This window comes from Hydra vulgaris, chromosome 05 (assembly GCF_038396675.1).
Source record: "Hydra vulgaris chromosome 05, alternate assembly HydraT2T_AEP".
NCBI lineage: Eukaryota > Metazoa > Cnidaria > Hydrozoa > Anthoathecata > Hydridae > Hydra > Hydra vulgaris.
In genome coordinates, this window is record NC_088924.1 from 6724638 (window position 1) to 6737836 (window position 13199).

The 13199-nt window shown below is 26.8% G+C and overlaps 1 protein-coding gene across 3 annotated transcripts in view; it reads right to left on the reverse strand.

The window, feature by feature from the left end:
• Positions 1-12023, reverse strand: part of LOC136071815 (D-2-hydroxyglutarate dehydrogenase, mitochondrial-like) — a 50028-nt gene extending 38005 nt beyond the window's left edge. For 2 of the 3 annotated variants that reach the window (XM_065797235.1, XM_065797232.1), the window contains exons 1-2: positions 11671-11806; positions 7110-7216 (exon numbers count right to left, since the gene is read on the reverse strand). Coding sequence is in view for 1 of the 3 variants with exons in the window: in XM_065797231.1 (XP_065653303.1) it covers positions 7110-7216; positions 11671-11787 (224 nt within the window). In the remaining 2 variants the exon portion in view is untranslated. Of the gene's footprint in view, positions 1-7109; positions 7217-11670 lie in introns of all 3 variants that reach the window. The other variant, XM_065797231.1, reaches the window with a different exon arrangement.
• Positions 12024-13199: the final 1176 nt, after the last annotated feature.

The window sequence follows — 13199 nt, forward strand, 5'->3', positions numbered from 1 at the left end:
TAAAGGCCGTCACAAAGAATATTAGTTATAAGTAAAAGATCATTCCTCTCTTCCGCGGTTATTTTCATTCAAAAATAAGGCGATATAACTTTTAAATCTCTGCGCGCGAGAGCAAATAATTTCTAGCTATTAGTTCAACTGAGCGTGACGTCCTTTTTGTCGACTCTTTGTACAATAAAAAAAAGTTTCAAATTACACTCTTGGGTATTTTAAATACAAACTGTCTACTTAGAATAATCGTTGCAAGTAACTAATCGATTTATTTGAAAGCGTTTTGAAAATCATATTTTATTAATATTATAAAAAAAATCGAACTTATTGATTCTTTTTGTAATTTATTCACTTATAAAACTGTTTCAAAAACAATAACTCGTTTAAAAATATTTTTTAACGTTTACATATATAAAGAAAACATGTTTATAAATATAATATAATTTAAAATAAGTTTAATATTCTTTGGCAACTTAAATAAAATGTCTTAAATGAAAGCAATCTTTAGAAGAAATTTGTTACTCGGTTTAAAAACCTTCAAGTAAACTTTAACAAAGATCAACTACTCTAAAATTTTTTAACGTCATTTAAAAAGTTTCGGGATTATTCCTTTTGTAATTTCACTTAAATAATTTTTCAAAAACAAAGATTTAAAATAAAAACATAGAATAATACTTTCAAGCGTTAAAAAAAACATAATTATATGAATAAAAAAGTTTGACGTACGAGTTAAATATAATTTGTTACTATCGTTATTAAAAAGTCTTCACATAATATAAATCAAGATCAACGATCGACTTTAAGTGCAATAAAAAGTTATTTCTAACGTCTTTATAAACAGTTTCTCATCAACTCTTTTCTAGTACGTTATAATTGTCAAAAGCAACCATTGTCGGAAAAAATTATTATATGCGTGGTCTAACAAAGACCGGAATCGCACGCCATTCCCGTACAAGCCTGGAATTGTTATGATTTTTTTTATAATGATGCTAACGTAATTATTTTTCTTGTGTGTGAGTGTAGTTCTGTTTACTCCTCATTAGTTTTTGCGATGTTGAGTAAAGAGTCAGATAATCGAAAAAAAAATTTCACATAAAAAACTCATCACAACAAGATTTAGACTGGAAGCGAGAGCTTTAGCTCTCGCTCTCTGCCGAGGCCTGAATCTTGTTGCCCCCCCCCCCTCTCTGCCTTAAGCTTTCGACCTTGGTGTTCCAGAAATTCTGTTTTAAGACATGGATATCAAGGTAGGATATTCTCATTATTTAAATAGATAAATAAAAATCTGTGCATTTTTTTTTTAATTATTTAAAGAGAATATAACTGTGTTTAGGATCTGGTTGGGATGGAGCTAACTCCAAGCGAATATTGGAAAAACTATACTTGTTGAAGAGGTTTTTAAAACATTCAAAAGTTCTTTTTGTCACATACAAGGTCTTGCTGAAATCTTTGACACAAAGTTGCCTTAACTTGGAAAAACCACATTATAATGAATCATGTAATTCTATTTTGTATCCACCAATCTTGTGGTCTGAGTAAATTTGCTGAGCAAACAGGCAAGCCAATTTAAGCAAAATTTAAAAAGATGTATATTCGTTATAAAAGAGATATTTCTCATCCCGATCATGGTAAAAAAATAAAAAAGCTGTGTGCAGCTTTGGATCTAAAAGATTTTAGCCTGATTATATTTTAATATATTTTAAGTTTTTGAAACATTCTGTATGTTATGCATCAATAACGTAATTTTTAATATAATATAGTAATACAGGTTGTATTGTTTAACCTTTTTTCTTTAAACGTTTAATTGTTATGCTAGTTTACTGAAAGATAATAGCCTTATTTAATTATTTATCATAATAATTATTTATCTTTTACTATTGAAAACATTCAAACACAATTGATCCATTTTTTTATAATTTATACTAATGTTGTTAAACGTGTGGGCTTGCTTAGTGCCAGTTCAAGATTATGAGAATCATGGCCTAGAATTTATTTTAGGCAAGAAAAGTTACAAATATTACTAAAAAATTTAGATTTATGTTTGTGTGTAGTAAAACCGGGGTTAATATTTGACTGGGGCCAGGGCCGGGTTTGATAAAAATAGCCAGGGCCAGGTTTGTGACCGGGGCTGCATAAAAATTTATACATCCTAAAGTATAATTTTTTTATTCAAAATTCATATTATATTTATATATATACGCATATATAAACATCATTATGATGATAATCATCATCATCATCATCATCATCATCATCATCATCATCATCATCATCATCATCATCATCATCATCATCATCATCATCATTATCATCATCATCATCATCATCATCATCGTCATCATCATCATCATCTTTTTTTTCTGACAAACGCTACACCAAATAATTGCAAAAGTTTATATAAATATGAAAAGATATTGTATGCCAGCATCTAAATAAATAGCAAACACAAATGTTTATATTCATAATATGTATGCATAAACCACATCTCAGAAGCTTTTATTACTTCTGGACCAAAAGTTTGGAAACTTTTATTCCTACTCAAGTCAAGCATCATTCTACTCCATATTGTTTTCACCATCTTGAGCAGTTGGTTTATTATTCATTTATTTCATCTTTTTTACAAGAAAATCTCTCTTACGAATGAATGTCCTTTTATTATTCCTAAAAGCCAATATAAAAAGGTCCCGTATGATATTAAGCTCTGTTATTCTCAGTTTACTATATCTTGTATCTTATATCAGATGTTAGGTTCTAGAGACTTTTGGTTAGTCTTCAACAATGGCATTAACTAAAGTAAGTCTAATATTTAATCTTATCAATTATATAATATTTAAAAATATTTAATTTTTAAAAAGTGCTAAATTTTTCAAAACTCTTAAAAAAAACTTTGACCTATCTAACTATCTTACTATTAGTCTTCACTCTGTTATTAGTTTCATAATATATAGGTTTAAAGATTATTAAATTATTTCATACAAACTGCAGTAATAAAGTTATTTGTGAAGACCTACACTCTTCTTTATTTCCAGTAACTTTAAAGGTACTACAAGATATCTTGTGGTAACCTTAAATCTTTGCTCCTGTATTGTTTCTTACCTACAATATCAATTCTTATGAAAATTTAACATCTAAAGTGGCTCTATTTGTTGACAACTCAACTTTCTTGTCTTTCTCAACTTCTTTGGCTTTCTGTCTTGACAAAAAATCTTCACTTTTTGATTGCTCAGAACAAGCGGCTGATTTTTAATCTGATCTCTCTTCGGTAACAGCCTAATAACATGCTTGCTGTGGCTTATGGATTTAAATTCTGGACTTAAAATCTGCAATTTTTGTTAGACAATAAAACTCATTTATTTCCTGCAAAAAAAATATTGCAATAATGTTGGTATTTCCATAATGATGAATAACAACCCTCTTACTCTCAGACAAAGTCTAAAAGCACATTGTAAATGTAATGCGGTCGTGGTGTAGTGGTAGAGGGCTCGTGTCATAAGCGAGAGGTACCGAGTTCAATCCCCACTATATCCCTGGTAGTACCGCGCTGAACTTGTTTTTCTGCAGAGTGGGCAAGGTTGTCAAGGTTCATGTTTTGGAGATATATAGTTGAGATAGGGTTATAACCACAGTTAGCCTCCTTGCCTGTAGTGGCGTTTTCAGCCTTGGGAAGGTGAATTAACATTAAAAAAATAATAAATTAGACCTTCTTTATCTACCAAGCTTAAGCCATTCTCCCATTGTTGCAAGGTTGCATTTCTTTCTTTTTTTTACAAATACAATCATGGTTAATGCTTAAACAAGCTATCATCTCTATTACGATAAACCAAAACTCATTCTTGCTAGTTTCTTATTCAACAAGTTGCATCTTTTTACTATATCTGTCCCTTAATGCTATAAACACTTTTATTAATCCAGTTTTTTTCCTTGTATATTAAAAAAACCTTATATTTAATAGCCATCTTCATGTTTTTCTTTTATATGCAACCTACAATTTTTCAAGTCTTCAGTTAACAATTTCCTTGTATTTTTACCAGATTCTAGATTTTAAAGTAACTCCTAACTTAATAGTGGTTGCTTGTAATCTTGTTGGAAGTAAATTAGATTTTCAAAATATATAAATATATGCCAGTATTTATTAAATAGTAAATGTAAGCATAAATTTATAATATATAAAGTATTGAGTTTTTTTCTAGCTCCGGCTATCAACCCCTGCTAAATATTATAGTTTAGTAGGGGCTATTTATTATTTTATTTAAAAAAAAAAAAACTATTTTAACAAAGTAAAGATAAGTTGTTTAATTGTAATAAATTTGGTAATGTTAAAAATGTTAATGATGAAGTTATTAGGTAATAAATTTCTTCTACAATAGTGTAATTAATGTAAAAAATAGGTAATAAATTTCTTCTACAATAGTGTAATAAGCGATCGCTCTCGATAACTGACCACGGGAATAATATTTAGTTGCGAAAAGCTGGCCAGATTTTTTAGTCGTTTTGAGAACATTTCAAAAAACAAAAAAAAAGCGCTTAAGATTAATTGGACCGATGAGAGACAATTACAAAAGAAAATCTAAAAAATAACTTTTAACGCGAAAAAACTTAAAGCAAAATAAATTACGTTAAAGAACAAATATTTTCGAAACATCGCTATTATATTTTTTTTATAAACTTAAGTGACATTTTTTTATATAAAAAACATCTCACGATTGCTTAATAAGAAAACAAATGTTTTTTTATTTAATTAAGAGTTTAATATAATTTTTATTTATATACTCTTGTCTTATTTCTAGTGCTGGACAGAAAAGTTGGGGTTAAAGGGGGCTATAGTCCCAGGCCCCGCAATGTTAGGGGCCCCGAAATAGTCAAGAAGACTTTTTTTTTTAGTCATTTTTACGGTGTGGCACATAAAAAGGTCTCCAATATAAAAATAGTCCTCAGGCCCCAAAAAGTCTAACCAGATTCTAAAACTAACGCTAGCTTTAGTTTTATTTAAGCTAAATTATTTTATAAATAAAAAAGTTTAATTTTTTTAATAACTTTTTTATATGTTTCGCGTGAAAATTTTAACATATTTGAAACAATTCTTCTTAGTAAGATGAACAATCAAGTAATTAATGTTACTGTAGAAATTAAATTAACTAGATAGAAATCAACTAAAAAGATAGAAATCAACTAAAAAGATAGAAATCAACTAAAAATACTTTATGAAGAGGAAACGGAGCTGTTTCACAATATCGCTAATGATGTTTAGCGAGTGGGTTCTTTAATTTCGATTAGTATTTAAAACAGAAAAAAGTAACTTCAAGTTAAAGGATAACGAATTTATAAGAATCGCAACTGAAGCGAAAATATTTAGAGCTAGTAAACCAATATTCTAAGGACTTGAAGACTTTTCTTTATTCTTCTAATAACTTTTTAATTTCTTTATTCTTTTAATAACTCTCTAGATACATATACATATATATATATATATATATATATATATATATATATATATATATATATATATATATATATATATATATATATATATATATATATATATATATATATATATATATCTATATATATGCGGTAGTGGTGTAGTGGTAAAGCGCTCGCTTCATAAGCAAGAGGTTCAGAGTTCGATCCCCACCACGTCCCTGGTAGTACCGCGCTCAACTTGTTTCTCCGCGCAGCGGCCTTGTTCGTCGAGGTTTGTGTTTCAGAGTTATAGAGTTGAGAGAGGGTTATAACCACTATTAAGTAGCCTCCTCATCTGTATTGGGCTTCTTGGCCTTGGGGAGGTGAATAACAAAAAAATATATATATATATATATACAGCGCGAGTTACTTTGTATGCGTGTTTGAGTTTAGTAACCAGAAACTTCTTTTAAGTTTATTTCATATTTGGTTTAATTAACTTCGATGATTATTAACAATTTCATTGAAAACACAATTATTGTTGAAAGTCTTTTTGTTCAACAAATAAATCGTAAAAACTGCTTTAAAAGATTACAATAGAATAAAAAACAGATGCACATAATTTCATTTACATAAATAATACATACTTTTAACTAAAAAATAAGAATATACTAATAAAAATAAATATCAATAATACATAATAAACTTTCAAAATTTTGACAATTTAAAAAATATATATTTAAAACACTTATTTTTGTAAACAAGTAATATTAGTTTAAAAGGTTTACGGCTTTGCAGATGTGGCTCCGAGAATGAGCCATAGTATTAAAGCATTAGTTCGTATAATGTATGTTCTTAAAACAGTTTATGTTAGAAATACAATTTTTACAATACAATTTTTAAAAGATTACAATAGAATAAAAAACAGATGCACATAATTTCATTTACATAAAAAATACATACTTTTAACTAAAAAAATAAGATTATACTAATAAAAATAAATATCAATAATACATAATTTTCAAAATCTTGACAATTTAAAAAATATATATTTAAAACGCTTATTTTTGTAAACAAGTAATATTAGTTTAAAAGATTTACGGCTTTGCAGATGTGGCTCCGAGAATAAGCCATAGTATTAAAGCATTAGTTCGTATAATGTATGTTCTTAAAACAGTTTATGTTAGAAATACAATTTTTACAATACAATTTTTATAACAATTCAACAGAAAACTCTAGAACTTTATTTCGCTTAGTCAGCGTAGATTTGGCGGGTTTTTAGTGTTCGCGAATATTCTTTTTATTCTTCCGCACCAAGATGTTTTAAGAACATTCAAGTTTATGTATGTTTCCATGTATGTCCGTAAAACAAAAATTTTTTCTTTTACTGACATACATGGAAACATACATTTAAAACAAGTTTTTCGCAACTAAATATCATTTCCGTGGTCAGTAATGGAGAGCGATCGCCCCGCTTCCCGACCAAGCCTGAATTACATGATTTTTTGTTGCTGTTAATAGTTATTATTTAATAAAACATTAATAAACAACTCCATGTTAACATTTTAGCAATAAAAAGTATCAATTTTTTTCAATTCAAAAAGCTTAAAATTTAACATTATAAAATTCTGTTAAAATCATTATTATCATTATTAACTGATCAAATATCAAACCCCATCACTTGCTATGTTCATATTTATGTGTAGGTATAGACTTACCTTACTAACTTTAGCCAATCAGTATTGTACATTTCCAGCTCATTTTCATCAATTATCACTCGGTTTGGTAATAAGTCTTCAAAATATGAAATATCATCGTTAGACACCTAAAAAATTAATTTATTAGTTCACCTATTTTAAATATTTAATTTCTAAAAAACTTAATAAAAAAAACTAAAACAAAAATATACATATTTTATTTAAAAACAAATTCACAAACAAATATAAAAGATTTTTTTTTAACTAAGATTAGATTAGGCAGACAAAGTTACGCAATAATTGTAAAGAGATGCAATTAAGTTAAATTTTAACTCAATGCAACTAAGGCCTGTTACACGTTTTTCCGAACAAAAATATATATTTTTTCAATTACAATATATGTAAGTTTTTTCATCAAAAAGTATGACATATTTGGTATGTATGGAAAGATTATTTTAGCCACTGTTATAATCTGGTAAAAGTTATGCAACTACATCAAATTGTCAAGCGTAGTTTTATTTAGAAAAGATGTAGTTTTCAACATAAAGTACCTTGGGGCTCGGCTATAGATGAGTCTATTGATTTGATTTTTTCATAAAAGCGCGTATTGGTGTTTGTTTTCAATGAATGTAACTTGACATTTATAATCAGACATGATTTGGGAAAATTATCCATAAAAAAACATTTTTTTATGAAAATTGAAGTTATTATTTTCAATACCACACCTAAATGAGTACGTTTAACAATAATATCACGTTAGATTCAGATAAATTATGGTAGTGTTAATTTTTCTACCAAAGTCGTTTTTGCATAAATAATCATAACTTTTAGCCCCATTCAAAAAACTGTTTTCTGTATTTAGTATCATTTTTTGAAATACTCGGGACTTATTCGACCATCTTGAAAAAATAATTTATTCCATTCAGAATGCGTAAACAATGAAAATTCAGAGGCGGTAAACTTTATAAACAAGTTACTTTCATTTTCACACTCGTTTCGTTTTTATATCAGTAGTAAACTTTAATTGACATTTGGTTTCTTTTATTTTTATAACAATAATTTAAAAGTAACTTAAAAGTTACATTTAACTTATTGTTATAAAAACAATTATATTTTTGAACACTAAGTTGATAGAAATAGCTATATTATGGCTTTAGTAATGTAATACTTAGTAATAAATACTTTTTGTTGTTAGCACAGGGCAAAATGAAATATATATTACATAATTCATTCCAACTGCTTTTAAAAAAACATTTTTTATAAATATACCAACACAAGTTATAATTATACGGATATATCTCCTGCAAAACTAACAGACGCTTCATATTTTGCTATTATTTACGAATTCTTTGTTTGCATTAATTAAATACAAATAAATTAAAAGTTTTTCGGTTGCCACTAACAACCAATCGGATTTGTTTAAAATTATCGGCTTTTTTTTTAACGAGTTTGTTTGTTCTAAGCCTTAGTTGCATTGAGTAGCTATTTAAAATTAGCGATACATCTCTATCCTACTTGTTTTTACATGGCATTTGCAACACACCTTCCCCGAGCATATTTAACACATTTCATATATGAAATATAATAATGAATCAGAAATCTTTAGTTTCTGCTTCTTCAATATATTTTTCAATACTTAACCATTTTTTAATAATAGTAACACAATAACACAAATAAACAAATAACAATAACACAATAAAAGTTATTAAAACTTTAATTTACTTTTAACAAATTAATTTACAAGATTTACAAACAGTAAATATATAAACCCTTATATTAATATTTTCGCAATTTAAACTTTTTAAAGATGATAGTCATATGAAAATAAAAAATAAAAAAAAGATTATTTTGCAAATTTTTTAAAATAAAAACAGCATATATATATATATATATATATATATTTATATATATATATATATATCATATATTAATAATATATTACTAACATTTGTAATATATAGACATAAATTATGTTTAATATTATTGGGCATAAATGTATTAATATAATACTTATAAAGTCTGTTTAAAATAATGTTATTCAATTTAACAAAAATAATATAATGGCTTAAAATGCAATTGTTAATGACAAATTCTCTGACAAATTTGTCTCTATCAGAGAATATTGCAGACAGTGCTTATATCAGTTAGTTAATTTAGTTTAGTAATAATATGTAACTTGTATTTTATCTTTAATAGTGATTTGCTAAAAGTTTTTATTTCCTTTTATAAATAAAAGTATTTTATGTTTTAAACTTATATATCTTTTACAACCACTTTTTACAATACAAGAACTCTCTTACACACACACAAACATGAGAATTATAAGTATTATAATGTTGTGTATCTCCATGTGTAACATATTTAAATATAAATTTAAATTCTGTGCATTATACTTAAAATTCTTATAAATAAACAAAGGTTGAACTACTCACTCTTACATTACAATATTTAAAAATCAATATTTTACAATATTTATGAGACTGTTGCTCGTATTTCATAAAGCATTAAAAAAACATTTAGATGATGGTTTCACATTGTATTCTGATTCAAACACTGAATGTAGGAATGGCTATATACTTTTTATATTTGTTAAAAAGGAAGAGTCATATACTATAACTGTTTAACTAGTCATTGAGTACTTTGGCTTTAACTAAACCACAAATAATATTGATAATCTTGTAAATATAGCCAAAAAATGGGTTTACAACTATGATCTCTTTGTTTCTGATAGGCCAGTGAGAACAATGGCACAGTCATTAATGCCTACCTCTAGTAGTACCAATTACCTAAGCAAAACAGTTTTAACGTTGACAGAATATTTAGATTTAACTACATAGAACATTCATTTGAATAATAAAACTGCTTGTGCCAGATTGAAATGAAAAAATTTCAAGTTTGTCACGTCTGACACTGGCGGTCACGTCTGACACTATCACACCTGACACCATAATATCTGCTATGCATGTAGTTATTTACCGTAAAAAAATCTACCCATACGCTATGCTCACAGAGTTAAATTTAAACATATGCATTAGTATCTTTCAGTGTCAAGTCTTATGGCTGGTAAAAAAATTTTATAATAAAAACTGTGGCATGTGACAGTATAGTTGTACCGTAGTTAAACTATGCACTATAAAGCATAGAAGAGGTAGAACATGAACTACTTCCTATTTTTAGAGTCCAAAGTGAACCAGTTTTATTTTGTAACTAGTAGTTGAAGGTACAGTATCATATAGCAGCTTGCAACAGAGCAAGAAATGTTCAACATAGTTACCAAAATAAATTTGCTACATAGATGACACTTCTTTTTCAAAAAATTTTGGCAACTTAACACAAAGATATAATGAATTTAATGTCAGAGCTGAAAACTACAGTTATCTACCTTTCATTTGATACCAAAATTATTGGGGTTTGTTAAAATTTAATTTTCAACATCATGGTTAATATTTTGATGGAATTGCCCATACACATTGTATATTATTGATATATACATTGACTTAGGAGGGCAGGATGGACAGGCATACATACCTCACCCTAAGTCAAAATATATACCATTAGTATGTTGTAAAGAAGTCAAATATAATTTTTGTATTTTATATTACATTTATTCATTTTAATAAAAACAAAGATACTTATATTAATTAGTCTTTTTTGATGATAGGTTGTAACTCAAAAATATACGTATCATATTTGGCAGTAGTCTGGAAGCAAATTATAACAGTTACTTGAATATAAAAAGTACAAATTTTGTTAAAATAAGCTCATTAAAAATTTTTTTATCATGGTATAGATAGTGATACAAATTATGGATACTAAGTGGTAGACGTTTTAATAAGAATTAACAAAGGTATAACATTTTAAGTTAAGAAAAACTTAATTTTGACCACAGTTTCTTCGAGGAATCCATGCACCAGAAATATGTTACTTTAAATCTTATAACTTTTTGAAAAATTATTTGATTTTCATAATTTTTCACCATTAATATACTTATTTAGAGCTCTTTCCAATGATATATAAAAATTTACGAATTACTCAACTTAAAAATTTCATGTAACATACCTACCTATATATATGTATGTATAGATCCACATGCATAAATATACATACATGTAAGACACAACAAAAAAATTAGTAAAAAGTAAAATACAAAAATCAACCAGATCCTTAGTTTAATAGAATAATGCTGAGGCATGATTTTGAGCCAAAGCTATTTTATTAATAGTAAACTATAACTTTTCCTTCACAACAAAACAGTCAAAATGTTTAAAAAAAAAAAACTTTTACGATAAAGCCTAAATAGGTTTTTTATATACATCTTATATTTAAATATTTTTATATACATCTTATATTTAAATATTTTTATATACATCTTATATTTAAATATGCTTTACATATAGCATCCAGTTAGTAAATTAATTTTCGTTTATCTATTTACTTTAACCTTAACTTATTGGGACACCTCTATTATAACCACGTGGGTATAATATGTGGGTAATATGTGGCCACATAACCATGAAAAAAAGCTCTCACTCAAGATGGGTAAATAATTAAGCAAAACAAAAAATAATAAAATTAAAACTACCTTGGAGAAATCTTCTCTTCTAGTGACATTGTAATTTTTCCATGTGTAATCACATGACAGAAAACATTTTAAAAAATCCAATTTAAAGAGAATCTGCGTGTGTCTTTTTTGAATCATTTTAAATTTTATATAAACTAAAAATTTTCAAACTAGTTTGAATCCAATAAAATTAACTAATTAACGAATAATCTAATAAATAAATAGTATATCTTATCAGATATACTTTTACCCTAATGTTTATTTTCCCTATGAAACTATCCGCGTATACTACACTTTGCTACACTTTGTCGCTAACCTTTGTTGCTACACTTTGTCGCTAACCTTCCTTACGGAGGATACCTTGTCATGTGAATAATAGGGATGCGCCGAACCCTGTTTTTGGCCGAACACCAAGTCCGAACGTTCGGCCATGAAATTTTACCGAACATTAAACGGTTCGGCAACCGAACCTTTACTATTTTGGAAAAAAATGAGTTAAAATTATTACATATACGTGGTAAAAGTCACGTAGATAAACGTGATGACAGTCACGCATTCATATATGGTTTTTAATGACTATTGTTGTTTTATAATTGTCATGGGAATTATAACTTTGTATTTATATACAATTTTATGTAATAAAACAGAAGGTTGAGAAACGCTCAGATAGTTGTTTTACATATATTCAATATAAACGAATACAAGAATGCAACAAGCTATTTTAGCTATTATGCCACCAGTATTTGATGGCAACCATCAACGGTTTATCATTCAACTGCGAACATATATTGCAGCAATGAACATTGACGAAGCGAAGATAAAAACGATAACATTAACATGTTTGCCACCTCAGATTTATTCTGCATTAGATCTATGCCGGTGACGCGAAATGAAATAACCCCCCGAAAAATTAACTCCCGGTTAAAACATTTCAACTCCCCGGTATTTCCAAATAAATTAACCCCGGGAGTTAAATTATTTTTAAATATGGCGAATTGAATTAACCTGGGGCTTAAATATTTCTAACCCTCATCGTAATAAATTAACCCCTTTTTATACGCGTTTTGAATTATTTAGCTTATAGTGAGTTCTAGAAAACTGCAAATGTAGTTTATTTCAATGTGCTAAATAAAATTATTTTGTAACTGTTCATTTTTGACAAGTTTGTATATTGTTGTAAAAATAAAAAGGAGATCAAAAAATAATAATATTGCATGAACTTCAGTGAACCTTTCTCTTTTCCTAATAATAATGTTTGAGATTATAGAGTTTATATAGCTAAAACTATATATATATATATATATATATATATATATATATATATATATATATATATATATATATATATATATATATATATATATATATATATATATTATATATATATATATATATATATTTATATATATATATATATATATATACACATATATATATATATGTATATTTATATATATATATATATATATATATATATATATATATATATAATGTATACATGTATATATGTATACATATATATATGTATACATATATATACGTATATATAT